This window comes from Scyliorhinus torazame, chromosome 18, assembly GCF_047496885.1.
Source record: "Scyliorhinus torazame isolate Kashiwa2021f chromosome 18, sScyTor2.1, whole genome shotgun sequence".
NCBI lineage: Eukaryota > Metazoa > Chordata > Chondrichthyes > Carcharhiniformes > Scyliorhinidae > Scyliorhinus > Scyliorhinus torazame.
The window spans coordinates 24,710,742-24,725,196 of record NC_092724.1 but is presented as its reverse complement, the minus strand read 5'-3'; the positions used below and the strand labels follow the sequence as shown (position 1 = coordinate 24,725,196).

The window sequence follows — 14,455 nt, the reverse complement described above, 5'->3', positions numbered from 1 at the left end:
CATTCCACCCAGGGTTAAGCCAGAAACTGCTTCAGTGACAAAAACAACACATTCAGGCTCCTGAAAAGTTCTTTATTAGGTTTAGAAACAAAGAAATAAAAGATTTCAAATCAAAATTCTGAAAACTCCCCGCTGCAGCAAAACATGGACTAAGCAACTGTGCACCCAGACTCGACAACAAAAAGTTTCATTGCTTTCAAACATGTTTCGGTGTGAGCTGCTCCGTCTCAGGGAAAAAAACAGCATCAACGTGCCTGTTACTGGAGGCTCGGTCGCAGGTCCGCAGCTCACCAGAGTCAGGGAACCACTGGCCCAACAGACTGGAAACTTCCAAGCACGGATTGGGAGTGCGCCACTGGGATTCTTGCCCATGGTCTACGGATAGCCCAGCCTCAGGGCCAGAGCACCACCTCAGGAGTCCACTATACCAGCTTCTTGAACCTCGCCTCACTCAGGTGGGCCATGGTTTCAGCTGGTCAGCAACAGGCTCCAGCCACCAGGGCAGAGTTTAGTTTCTGCTGTTAGATATCCCACCATCGTTTGGCAATAAAGGGCAAAGCGCACTGAATTCACACAGGAAGAGCTGCTCACCAAGTTATCGAAAACAAACAGCAGGGGTAGAGTTTAGAACATGTATTTACACTGCCCCTTTCCCACTTCAGCAGAATTCCTTCCCCAACCAGAAACCCTGGTCACACTTGTCCCGCTGAAAAACTACCAACCCAAAACTGCTGATTTTCCCCCTGGTGCTGACTCTCACGAGGGTACGGGTCCCCCCCCCCCGCCTCTCCTGAGGGTGCTGCCTCTTACTGGGGTACAGGGTCACTCCTCTCCTGAAGGTGCTGACTCACTGGGGTACAGGGACCCTCCTCCTCTCCTGAAGGTGCTGACTCTCACGAGGGTACGGGTCCCCCCTCCTCTCCTGAAGGTGCTGACTCTCACTGGGCTATAGGGTCCCCCCTCCTCTCCTGAAGGTGCCGACTCGCACTGGGGTACGGGGTCCCCCCCCTCTCCTGAGGGTGCTGACTCTCACTGGGGTATAGGTCCCCCTCCTCTCCGGAGGGTGCTGACTCTCACTAGGGTACGGGGTCCCCCATCTCTCCGGAAGGTGCTGACTCTCACTGGGCTACAGGGTCCCCCCCCCTCTCCTGAAGGTGCCGACTCGCACTGGGGTACGGGGTCCCCCCTCCTCTCCTGAAGGTGATGACTCTCACTGGGGTATCGGGTCCCTCCTCTCCTGAAGGTGCTGAATCTCACTGGGGTATAGGGTTCCCCCTCCTCTGCTGAAGGTGCTGACTCTCACTGGGGTACGGGTCCCCCCTCCTCTCCTGAAGGTGCTGACTCTCACTGGGGTACAGATCCCCCCCTCCTCTGAAGGTGCTGACTCTCACTGGGGTACAGGGTCCCTCCTCCTCTCCTGAAGGTGCTGACTCTCACTGGGGTATGGGTCCCCCTCCTCTCCTGAAGGTGCTGACTCTCACTGGGCTACAGGGTCCCCCTCCTCTCCTGAAGGTGCCGACTCTCACTGGGGTACAGGGTCCCTCCTCCTCTCCTGAAGGTGCTGACTCTCACTGGGGTACAGGGTCCCCCTCCTCTCCTGAAGGTGCCGACTCTCACTGGGGTACAGGGTCCCTCCTCCTCTCCTGAAGGTGCTGATTCTCACTGGGGTACGGGTCCCCCCCCTCCTCTCCTGAAGATGTCGACTCTCACTGAGGCTTCCACCAGTAGCTTATGCCAATGTACCTTGACAGGCCACATGACTAAGTGTAGCCTCAGGTTTGTGTCCTGAGAGTTCACAAATCTGTCTCTTCACAGTTGCTGAATTTAAACTGGACAGGGAGCTAGAGGAATCTCTTATAAAATGTTGAAGGCAGAAAAAAAAACGCAATTGTGAATTAATACACACTCAGCTTTTAAAACAAAAACAATGGTCGTCACAGGCCTGGCCATCTGGTTTGTCCCTTTCATCACCTTCCAACCAGGAATTCAACACAAGTGAGTTGGGATCAAGATGGCCAAGCACAGGTATAGGTCCCCCTCCTCTCCTGAAGGTGCTGACTCTCACTGGGGTACGGGGTCACCCATCTCTCCTGAAGGTGCTGACTCTCACTGGGCTACAGGGTCCCCCTCCTCTCCTGAAGGTGCCGACTCGCACTGGGGTACGGGGTCCCCCTCCCCTTCAAGATGGCCAAGCACGAAGATAGACTCCCGACAATCTTACTGTCAGAATCCCTTTGAATCATAGAACTTACAGTGCAGAAGGCCATTCGGCCCATTGAGTCTGCACCAGTCCTTGGAAAGGGCACCCCATTTAAGCCCACACCTCCAACCTATCCCCGTAACCCCACCTACCCTTTTTGGACACCAAGGGCAATTTAGCATGGCCAATCCACCTAACCTGCACATCTTTGGAAGGGGAATGAGTCACCAAAACAATTTTGAATTGAAAAGTTTGTGTAGCCCAAAGCTTTTCATTTCATCGCAATGCCTGATGGACCAAGGGGGTCACTACAGCAGTAAAGGGTGTGACACAAGCAGGCGGGCAGTATGTACACAACCCATTGTGTCACGTTGCTGCAATCCGCCCATATCCTCCACCTCAAACTCCAGCTTTCATACCAACTGTAACAAGAGCTGTTCGATCAGTGAATGGTCAGTCGCAAAGGACATTTCTTTATCAAACTACCCTACTTTTTATTTAGTGGGATGGCAATTAGGGAGTGTGTGCACATATTCACCCTGGAAAGAGAGAGTGCCCCTCAAATCAGCCTCCCCCATCCCAGTGACAAAACCAGAATTGATGAGGGGGGGCAACAGAGTTTACTCGGAAGGCAGAGAGACATGACTGCACCCGGAGATAGAAAACAATCCGGTTTGGAATTACTCACAGGCACCTTCAGAAACAGGATCAGAACGGAAAGCTGACTGGGGAAGGGGTTGGAGCTGGAGTAAACGCCTCCCCGGCCCAACCTGCTCCGTTCCCAGAGACACACGTCAGGAAGAAAGGGGCAGACTATCAGGTGGAAAGCATCAGCAGAGGCAAATCTTTATCAGCAAATACATGGAACGATGCCGCACCATCCCATTAAATGTTTCACCATCAGATTAAAAAAAACAATGACAGCATCAGATACAAGGACAAGAATACAAAGCAGCCCCTCCCACCCAACCAACAACACCCCCTCCCTCCCCCCACCCTCAAACCAACCCCCTCCTCTCCACCTCCCAGCCAGGAAACACTTTATTCTGGAAGAGCAGTGTTGATACGACACGGGCTCCAAATACATTTACTGGGTGATGGGGAGGGAGGGAGGATGAATATCACAATGTGGGCCAAGTCTCAAAGCCAGGGCAGGCCATTAGCCCCTGGAAGGGGTGGGGGGGTGGGATTGGGGGGGGATTGGCTGTTCACCCCCTCCCGCCTGGCATTGGTCATGATTCCTCGTTTCCCGAGTCATCATCGTCATCATAGTAATCACCATCGCCATCTTCATCATCATCCATATCGTCATCATACAAGTCGTCGTACAGCAAGTCCGAACTATTGTCATGCGGTGGGGCTTTAGTCTTGACGCAGTATTCTGCCAGCGTAGTCGGTACCTTCACACCATCCTTATCTGCTTCTGCCTTGGTGGCTAAAACCTGTTTTCTGCGAAAGACAAAAACAAACTCTTTCCAGTTTTGGTGAGGACACGGACCAGCGGAAGCCTCAACGGGATTTACAGCACAGAAACCTTCCTTCCAGTCCCCGAAATGTTCCACATGAGAATCCTCCCGTCCCTCTTCAGCTCACCCCATCACCTTCTATTCCTTTTTCCCTTTTGTGTCGATCCATCCTCCCCCTTAAGAAAATGTATCGATCTAGTTCACATCAACCATTCGCTGTGGGAGTGAGTGCCGCATTCTCACCACTCTGGGGAAAGGAAGTTTCTCCCGGGGCAGCGCGGTGGTCCAGTGGTTAGCACTGCTGCCTCACTGTCAGTGTGGAGTTTGCACATTTTCCCCGTGTTTGCGTAGGTCTCGTCCCCATAACCCAAAGATGTGCAGGCTAGGTGGATTGGCGACGCTAAATTGCCCCTTAATTGGAAAAAATGAATTGGGTACTCTAAAGTACTTTTAAAGTTTCTCCCTAATTTCTGATTGGATTTATTAGCGACTCTTTGATGACGTCTAATTTCTGGTCTCTCCCACTAGTGGAAGCAACTTAAGTCGGCCTTCTTTTTTCAAGACTTCTAGTCTTCTGCTTTTAGGGGCGGCACGATGGTTAGCACTGCTACCTCACAGCGCCAGGGACCCGGGTTAGATTCCAGCCTCAAGTGACTGTGTGGAGTCTGCACGTTCTCCCAGTGTCGCTGTGGGTTTCCTCCGGGTGCTCCAGTTTCCTCACACAGTCCAAAGGTGTGTCGGTTAAGTGGATTGGCCGTGCTAAATTGCCCCTCAGTGTCCAAATGGTTAGCTGGGGTCATTGGGGGGAGGTGGGGGTGCCGAGGTAAGCTGCTCTTTGAGGGGGTCGGTGCAGACTCAATGGGCTAAACGGCCTCCTTCTGCCCTGTGAGGATTCTATGGATCTCAAGAAAAAGAGCTCCAGTCGGTTCAGCCTTTCCTCATGTCAGTTCTGACACCACCCTTGCAAATCTGATGTGTACATTTTGCCGAATCTTGTCATTTGAAGGCTTCTCAGGTTCCCATTAATTCTTTCCCCTCTTAACTTAAACCTGTGCCCTCCAATTCTCAGTTCCACAACTCTGGGAAAGACTGAGCGCATTCACCCTATCCATGCCTCTCATGATCTTATACACCTCTATAAGTGCACCCCTCAGTCTCCTACGCTCCAAAGGAAAATGGCCTAGCCTGTCCAATCTCTCCCGATAACTCAGTCCCTGGAGTCCTGGCACCATCCTTGTAAATATCTTCTGCACTCTATCCAGATTAATTTTTTAAAAACAAAAATAGAGTACCCAATTAAGGGGCAATTTAGCGTGGCCAATCCACGCAGACACGGGAAGGATGTGCAAACTCCACACGGACAGTGACCCTGGGCCGGGATCGAACCTGGGACCTCGGCACCAAGACAGCAGGGCTAACCCACTGGAATTGGGATGACACAGGGAGGGAGGGAGACACGAGATGAAGAAATTGATTAACTGCGGTCAAATAGCAGGGACAGTTATTTGATACAAAATCTGCTCTTTGTAAAGATTCACTAAATTTGAATGAAAAAGGGTTTTAAGGACAGTGGTCAGGTGAACTAAAAGAATATATCAGCTTTGATTCTATAGATGAAGATGACAATCTACATCCTTCAAAGTTTCCACACAGTCCAAATCCAGTGAGCAAATGACTGCACACACAAGGAAGGAGCAGTTAGAATGTTGCTTCAAGGTACCTCTGGTAGCGACATGCGGGAGGAGATCGCACATTAGGTGGCTCCTGCTAGAATCTTTGTTTTTTTGGGGGTTTACATGCTTGGTCTCAGGAGTACTTTCTGGATGAGCTGGTGTGGGAAGTCGTAAGGAGTTGGTGGAATGCCGAAGTCCTGGAAAAAAGGTCTTGGGAAGGGGGCGAGCGGAAGACCGCCGGCGAGCTTTGCTGTGAGTCCAGCAGGAGGAAAGAGGGTGGGGGCTGGTTCGTCGGGTGAGGTTGCACAAGTCCCAAAAGACGTGCTGTTAGTAACTTCATTGCAGTGTTAATGTAAGCCTACTTGTGACAATAATAAAGATTATTATAGCAAACGTACGTGTGGTTGGGTGGAGGGGGAGGCTACAGTCGGGGCTTGGTCGAGCAGGTTTCAATGGGCCTGGGTGGTGTGAATGGTGGGGGGAGGGGATCGATACTGGGCAATGTGTTTGCAAGAGGAAGTGGATGGGGGATTCTGGAGTGGGGGGGACGATAACAAAAGGATGGGGTGGGTCCAGCCGGATTGGCAGGGCCTGGGGTAATGGCGGAAAGCAAGAGGGGGGCGGGGTGAGAGAGACCCCTAGTCAGAAAGCGGACAAGGAACGTGATTGGGTTAGAGGGACTGGCGAAGAGAGCGTGAGTTTTCACTCACCTGAAGAATTTAAAAGCCGATGCGGTGATGCTGCAAGAAACCCATCGGAGGGCGAAGGACCAGATGAGGCTTAGGAAGGGTCGGGTGAGCCAGGTGTTTCATTTGGGGTTTGATAGTAGAGTTTGAAGGGTGGCGATCTTGGTGAGCAAGTGGTTTCAGATGGAGAAAGTGGTAGGAGGTCAAGAGGACAGGTACGTGATCGGAACTGGTGCACTGGAGGAGAGGTTGGTGTTGGAATTGGGATGATGCAGGGTTCCTGAAGAGAACGTTGGCTGCTATTCCAAATCTGGATACCCATGGTTGATTTTGGGTGGGGGGGGGGGGGGGTTGGAACTCTGTGCTGGAGCCGAGAGTGGACAGGTCCCAGCCAAGCTCGCTGACCCTGTAAGGGGGGTGGGGCAAAGGTGTTGGCCGGGCTCATGAGGGGGGTATTGACCCATGGAGATCTTTATGACCAAGGGATCGGGAGTATTCGTCTAACCCCAGTGCTCAAGGCATTCTCAAGGATTGACTGTTTCTTGGTGAGGAAGGCACTGCTGGCTGGAGTTAAGCGGGCAGTGTATTCGTCAACTGTATTCTTGGATCACTTTCCACATTGGATGGGCGTGGTATTGGAGAAGGGGGCGAAGGATGAGTGTGGGTTGTTGGCAGATCGGCGTTTCTGCCATCCCGCCCGGCAGCGTCTCACTCTCGGAATCTGGGGGTGCAGGTGGCCCAGGTCTTCTGACGTTCAGTTTGGCTAGCTTGGCGAGGAGGGTGAAGGCAGATTTGTTGAGGTGGGCCAATCTTCCTCTGTCGCTGACGGGCCAGGGTACAGGCAAAGATGATGAACATTTTACTGCGATTCTGTTTTTTGTTTCCGTGCCTGCTGGTCTTTTTGCCAAAGGCGTTTTTCAAGAAGGTGGATAGGCTGATCTCTTGTTCATCTGGGCGAGTAGGTGGCCAGGATAAGGAAGGTGATACTGCGGAGGGGAAGGCAGTTTGGGAGGGGTGGGGGCTCCCGAATCTGACGTACTATTATTGGGCAGCGAATGCAGAGAAGGCTCAGGGATGGAATTAGGAGGTGGGGGCTTTGTGGCTAAGGATGGAGGCTGGCTCATGTAGGGGGGAAAATCGGGGTTGCGTGAGCTGGTAACGGCACCACTCCCAATGGCCCCCAAGGAAGTAGTCAGCGAGCCCAGTGGTGGTGGCAATGCTGAAGATTTGGGGGCGGTTTCGGCAGCATTTTAGGTTGGGGTGGGGGGGAAAAAAAGAGAGATGCCGATCAGGGGATTTCACAGGTCTGAGCCGGAGAGGATGGATGCGAGGTTCCGGAGAGAAGTGGATTAGGGAGATGAACGATCTATTTCTGGGAAGGTAGTTTGCCAGATTGGAGGAGCGGAATGAGAAGTTTGGGTTGGCACAGGGGAAGAATTTCCAGACATGGAGGTGCGGGTCTTTGCGAGGAAGGTCTTCCCGATAGCAGCCCGCCTCCTTGCTGTCAGTGGGAGGTTCGAAAGGGCTCTATATTGGCGACGGGGGTGGCATAGCGCTGGAGTTGGGATTGTGGCAAGAGGTGCTGCGGAAGGTGAATGCCACGACTTTGTGCCCGAGACTGGGGCTGATAAAGATGAAGGTAGGGTACAGGGTGCAAAGTCTTTTTTTTTTGTTTATAAATTTAGAGTACCCAATTCATTTTTTTTCCAATTAAGGGGCAATTTAGCTTGGCCAATCCACCGGCCCTGCACATATTTGGGTTTGTGGGGGGGCCAAACCCACGCAAACACGGGGAGAATGTACAAACTCCACACAGATTGTGACCCAGAGCCGGGATCGAACCTGGGACCTCGGCGCTGAGGCCGCAGTGCTAACCACTGCGCCACCATGCTGCCCTCAGGGTGCAAAGTCAAGGATGAGCCGGCTGTTCGAAGGGGTGGAGGATCTGTGAGCGATGTGGGAGGGACCCTGCGAACCATGGACATGCGTTTTGGTCCTGCCCGAAGCTGGATAGGTTTTGGAGGGTGGTTTTCAAGCACCATTTCGGGGGTTTTGCATGTGGACGTGGAGCCCATTGTCCTGGAAGCCATATTCGGGGTTGCGGAGACAACATTCGCCTCGCTGATTGATCATGGGCGGGTCTTGGTGGAGTGGAGGTCAGCTTCTCCACCCTGTGCCTCAGTGTGGAGGGAGGTTTAATGTGTTTCGTGGATTTTGTTACTGTTGTAAATTGTAAAAACATTGAAAATTTGGAATAAAAATATATATATATAAAACTCAAATCTTAAACAGGAACTGCATCATGAATCATAGAATCCTTACAGTGCAGAATGAGGCATTTTGGCTCATTGAGTCTGCACCAACCCTCTGAAAGAGCACCCTACCCAATCCCCGTAACCCCACCTAACCTGCACACCGTTGGACATCAAGGGGCAATTTATCATGGCCAATTCACCTAACCTGCACATCTTTGGACTTTTGGGAAGAAACCGGAGCACTCGGAGGAAACCCACGCAGAAACGGAGAGGAAGTGCAACCTCCACACGGACAGTCACCCGGAATTGAACCCGGATCCCTGGCGCTGCGAGGCAGCAGTGCTAACCACTGTGCCATCCAACAATTTTGGTGACTAGGGAACTATTTTATTGGGTGATGGATTCTGAAATTATAATAAGCAGATTAAGGAAATAGACTGTTTATTCAAGTTAATCAGCTATAAAGCTGCCTTATAAACGCAGGAGACTGAGCTCCCCAATTAGATTTTCACATTCCATTATAAACAAGTAAGAAGTCTTACCACACCAGGTTAAAGTCCTACAGATTTGTTTCAAATCACTAACTTTCAGAGCACTACTCCTTAGGTGAATTTGAGGCATTCATCCGAGGAAGGAGCAGTGCTCCGGAAGCTAGTGATTCTAAACAAACATGTTGGACTTTAACCTGGGGTTGTAAGACATCTTACTGCGCTCACCCCAGTCCAACGCCGGCATCTCCGCATCATGGCTATCATTTTATAAACAAGTCACACGGCCAGCCACTTGGTAAAATTCAGATTAATATTGCTGGGTCTGATCTTACAAATGGACTTTATGTAGATTTTCTCCCCCCAGAGCGAGTTAGTTTTGATTCTGTTAATTCTTTGATGAAAGAACAATCTGTAATTATAAAGAAATGCTGTTCCAATAACAATACACGTTGGACCCCAAATGTTCAAGTCTCCAATAACGTCACTTAAAAAGCACAGAGACTATTAGCACTGTATCCAAATAGGTCACAGTCTTTCCTACATTACTCAATCAGCAAAGTCCTATTATGAAGGTCATGGACAGGATGGAGAGGGAGCAGCTGTTCCCCTTAGTTGAAGGGTTGCTTACGAGGGGACACAAGTTCAAAGTGAGGGGTGGGAGGTTTAGGGGGTGGATTTGAGGAAAAACCTATCTACCCAGAGTGGTGACGGCCTGGGAGGGTGGTAGAGGCAGAATGCCTCGCAGCCTTTAAAAAGTACCTGGGTGAATACTTGGCATGCCATAACATTCAAGGCTATGGGACAAGTGCTGGCGATGGGATTAGATAGGCAGGTCAGGGGCCTTTCATGCGTTGGCGCACACTCAATGGGCCGAAGGGCCTCTTCTGCGATTCTATCACTTTAATCAGATTATTACCTCCTCCTCCCCGCCAATCTCAGACACATGTTAGAATTTCAGCAGACATCAGTGCCATTTTTTACTGAAATAAACCCACATTGGAACAAAGGGGAATGTTCCGGAATCGGCACAACAGATGGGAGGAGCAAAATTACTTCCGCCTGTCCCTGTGGGATCAGCATTGCTGGGAGATGAGCTGCAGAAAGCAGCAATCTGCAGCATTGTGCAACATCCGAACTGATCGAGGGCCCAGCTCAATGTAGCACACCAAGCTCCAGGGGCCATTCATCAAACTGATTCTGTACTACCATTCAATTCAATTATCGCTGATCAATATCTTAAATTTACCTACCTTGATTCGACCAGTGTTTGCAGTGGGTTGCACCCTCATCTCCGACTCACAATAGTCCCCAGGGAGCACCGCCCCGTGAGGGGGGGGGGGGGGCCAGTCCACAGGGAGCGCCGCCCCGTGAAGGGGGAGGCAGTCCCCAGGAAGCGCCGCCCTGTCGGTGTGGGGGGGGGGGGGGGGGGGGGGGGGGTTCGTCCCCAGGGAGCGCCGCCCCGTTAGGGGGGGGGGGGGGGGGGGGGCGCAGTTCCCAGGGAGCGCCGCCCCGTGAAGGTTGGGGGGCAGTCCCCAGGAAGCGCCGCCCCGTCGGTGTGGTGTGGGGGGGGGGGGGGGGGGGGGCAGTCCCCAGGGAGCGCCGCCCCGGAGGACAGGGCCATCAATACAGTATTTCAGATGAGACGTGAAGACCCCACCTGCCTGATCCCGAATCGCCTGACTCAGATTTTGTGATTCTGCCTCTCATTCTGGATTGCCACCAACAGCACACCGTCCCCACCCTGGGAAATAGTTCATCTCGGAGACCCTATAATATGGTTTAATCACCTTGAGCAGCTCACCCCAGATTAAGGGAATACCAACCCAGTCTATGAAATCTGACGACACAATTTAACCCTTTTTGCTCTGGCATCATTGTGGTGCATTTACACTACCCCACTCCAAGGCCAATGCCTCCTGCGAGAGGGGCAGGGCCCAGAACTGAACCCACTGCTCCAGATGGGGGCCTGACCAGAGCTTAACATAATTGGAGCAAAGCTACCAGCTTTTGGCATTCCAGGCCCACCATTGCCATTAGCCCGGTTAAATTATTTTTTATACCTTTCCAATAATAACACCCCCGAGAAGTACGGAGGGATGTTTTGTGACGTTAATGTGGCTTGGTAAGTCATTATTTTTAATGATTTTTCTATTTAGAGCCCGTATCCCTCTGTTCCTCCACACTTCCGACCCCTCGGGATTTGGAAAATATTCTGGTTAGTCTTTCCTTGGTACAAAGTGGGTGTCCTCAACTTCCTCACACTGAACTCCACCTGCCAGTTTTACTTACTCTCAATCTGTCAACGACCCTGTGCATCTTCAAAAAAAAAATGTATCCATGGTAACTATGCAATTACTGGATTGTCATAATAACCCACCAGGTTCATCGTTTAGCGAATGAAATCGGCCATTCTTAACCACTCGCACCTGTAAGACTCCGGACCCACAGCAGTGTGCTTGATTGTTAATCGCCCTCCGAATGCCCGAACACTCAGTTGAACTCAAGGCAGCAGCTCACAACTAAGGCAAATAAACACTGGCATTGCCAGCAATGCCTATAACCCCTGAATGAACAATTATTCACCATACCACCTTTGGATATTTAGCAAACAGACCACAGCCTGTCATACTGGAGAAACTCATCGTCTTCTGTCCCAATCCCCTCCACCTCACATTCTCAAGCTCAACTTTATTTCCTATTTCAGTATTCTACTGTGTCTGTGGCAGAGACTTTTTTTTTTTAAATTTAGAGTACTGGATTATTTATTTCCAATTAAGGGGCAATTTATCGCAGCCAATTCACCTACGCAGACACGTGGAGAAAGTGCAAACTCCACACGGACAAGTGACCCGGGGCTGGGATCGAACCTGGGACCTCGGCGCCATGAGGCAGCGGTGCTAACCACTGTACCACCGTGCTGCCCGTGACCGTGACAATTTAGCAGGTTTTATCCTTTAATTTGCCAGCCAGGTCCTTGGCTGTTTCATCTGCTCGAGTACAAGAGTGATGGTACCAATTGGCCAAGTATCCATGGTCTCCATTCACCATCGCCGCAGAGCTGTAATTCTACTCTTCATACTTACCCTTTTAAACGGCAACCCTCTGACCCTTCTCCCGCACGGTGTCTCTGCACGGACTCACTTTGTAAATCACAGCTCATGAAAACGGCAGAACTGGGGTGATAGTCATCAGAGATTTTGTACCCGCCTTAAAAAAAACTCACCTGATAATCTCTGCATATTCTCGATCCTTTCCTTTACTGTCTCGCCATTTTCGGAACATCACTGAAGCATCCACATTCGCAGGAGAGAAAGTGTTTGGTTCATTCAGCAGGGAGATAACGCTGAGAAGGATTGTCCTGCATTGGAAATAAGGAACAGGGGATTTGGGGGGAGGGTGACATATGAAGGAAATTAAACAAACCGCAGGAAGCACTGGCTTGATTTGTAGCAGATTTCACTGATTTCCAGAGGCCTGTACCTGACGTTCTGGGTGGGATTCCATCTCTCAGAGGGGAGCTCCCCACTCTGGGGGTCATCGACTGGCGGATGCAGAATTGAAATACACACGTCCCCATTCTGCAGGGCAGATGGAAAGAGGTTGATTACGTCAAACCAGAGTACACAGGACCTCCACAGTCCCCTGCCCTCACCTCCCCCAGAGACCACATTCAGAGCTCCCAGCACCGTGACCACTGCAGGAGCAGTGGTCACGGTGCTTCTCTCCCTTCACTCAACGAATCTTACCTCATAGATATTCGGATGCCACATCTTAGTAAGGAAGCGGAATGCTGGTGGGGAGTACGGATAATCCATGGGGAACGTAAGCTGTGCCTGGCAGAGAAAACAAAGGGCAGCGATTAGAGGGGTTTGATCCGCCCCCCCCCCGATCCCAGCACGGCTTCCGGTACAGAGAAAAGCTGATCAACTCCATGACTCTTCGCAGTGACTGTGGTAACACAGACACCATCACTCCATAACCCATCACCACAGAACCCTCAGCAATCTGACAGAATCAGGTGATGTTGGCCAAGGATAAATTGTTTGGAATCAGATCAAGATGCACCTTCTTCGTCACTCCAACTGCGAGGTGCATAATGAGGGGCGAGTCACAACACCACACAGCTGCCCCCCCACCCATTCACACCTAACCCAAAAACAAACAGGAGGTCTGGACACAAACACACAAGCTTCAATTAAGAAAACCCAACCCTGACTGGATGTCACTGTGACTAAGTCCTTGTAACCTTCACCCCATTCCGCCACCTTCACCCCATCCCCCCCCCACACCTCACCCCATTCCGCCACCTTCACCCCACCCCCCCCACACCTCACCCCCATTCCCCCCCCCACACCTCACCCCCATCCCCCCCCACACCTCACCCCCATCCACCACAGCCCCATTCCCCCCCACACCACCATTCCCCCCCCACACCACACCCCCATTCCCCCCCACACCTCACCCCCATTCCCCCCCCACACCTCACCCCCATTCCCCCCCCACACCTCACCCCCATCCCCCCCTCACCCCCATTCCCCCCCCCACACCTCACCCCCATTCCCCCCCCCACACCTCACCCCCATTCCCCCCCCCACACCTCACCCCCATTCCCCTCCCACACCTCACCCCCATTCCCCTCCCACACCTCACCCCTTTTTCCCCCCCCACACCTCACCCCCATTCCCCCCCACACCTCACCCCCATTCCCCTCCCACACCTCACCCCTATCCCCCCCCACACCTCACCCCCATTCCCCCCACACCTCACCCCCATTCCCCCCCACACCTCACCCCCATTCCCCCCCAACACCTCACCCCATTGCCCCACTCAACCCCACCCCATTGTGCCCCTCAAACCCACCTTCACCCCATTGCCCCCTCACCCCATTGCCCCTCTCACCCCATCTTCACCCCAATGCCCCCTCACCCCAACCTTCACCCCATTGCCCCCCTCACCCCCACCTTCACCCCATTGCTCCCCTCACCCCCTTCATCCCTCAATGCACCCCCCACCTTAATCCCATCCACCCCCACAAAACATTCCCTTCACGCCGCCCCCTCACCCCACTTCACGCCACCCCCCTCACCCCCACATTCCCCGCCTTCACCCCCCCATTCCCCACCTTCACCCCCACCCCCCCATTCCCCACCTTCACCCCCCCATTCCCCACCTTCACCCCCACCCCCCCATTCCCCACCTTCACCCCCACCCTCCCCATTCCCCACCTTCACCCCCAGCCCCCCATTCCCCACCTTCACCCCCAGCCCCCACCTTTCCCCCCCAGCCCCCCATTCCCCCCCAGCCCCCCATTCCCCACCTGCACCCCCCCATTCCCCACCTGCACCCCCCCATTCCCCACCTTCACCCCCCCCCATTCCCCACCTTCACCCCCCCCCTCATTCCCCACCTTCACCCCCCCCCATTCCCCACCTTCACCCCCCCCCCATTCCCCACCTTCACCCCCCCCCATTCCCCACCTTCACCCCCCCCCATTCCCCACCTTCACCCCCCCCCATTCCCCACCTTCACCCCCCCCCCCCCCATTCCCCACCTTCAGCCCCCCCCATTCCCCACCTCCACCCCCCCCCATATTCCCCACCTCCACCCCCCCACATATTCCCCACCCCAATTCCCCACATATTCCCCACCCCCCCCCATATTCCCCACCCCCCCATATTCCCCAC

General features: G+C 52.9%; 1 protein-coding gene across 1 annotated transcript; it reads right to left on the bottom strand.

The window, feature by feature from the left end:
• Positions 1 to 58: 58 nt before the first annotated feature.
• Positions 59 to 12,606, bottom strand: LOC140395051 (ubiquitin-conjugating enzyme E2 R2-like). The gene is made up of 4 exons (XM_072482401.1): positions 12,518 to 12,606; positions 12,252 to 12,349; positions 11,995 to 12,129; positions 59 to 3,649 (listed from the first exon to the last, which is right to left on the bottom strand). Exons 1-4 carry the CDS (start codon positions 12,584 to 12,586, stop codon positions 3,433 to 3,435), a joined length of 519 nt encoding a protein of 172 aa, XP_072338502.1. The 5' UTR covers positions 12,587 to 12,606; the 3' UTR covers positions 59 to 3,432.
• Between the last annotated feature and the right edge of the window lie 1,849 nt (positions 12,607 to 14,455).

Excerpts from the sequence above, each read along its gene's own strand:
- LOC140395051 (XM_072482401.1), bottom strand. The coding sequence starts at position 12,586 with ATGGATTATCCGTACTCCCCACCAGCATTCCGCTTCCTTACTAAGATG. Across the intron at positions 12,350-12,517 it reads GGCATCCGAATATCTATGAG|AATGGGGACGTGTGTATTTC; the intron begins GTAAGATTCGTT and ends TCTGCCCTGCAG. Across the intron at positions 3,650-11,994 it reads GAATATGCAGAGATTATCAG|AAAACAGGTTTTAGCCACCA; the intron begins GTGAGTTTTTTT and ends TGTCTTTCGCAG.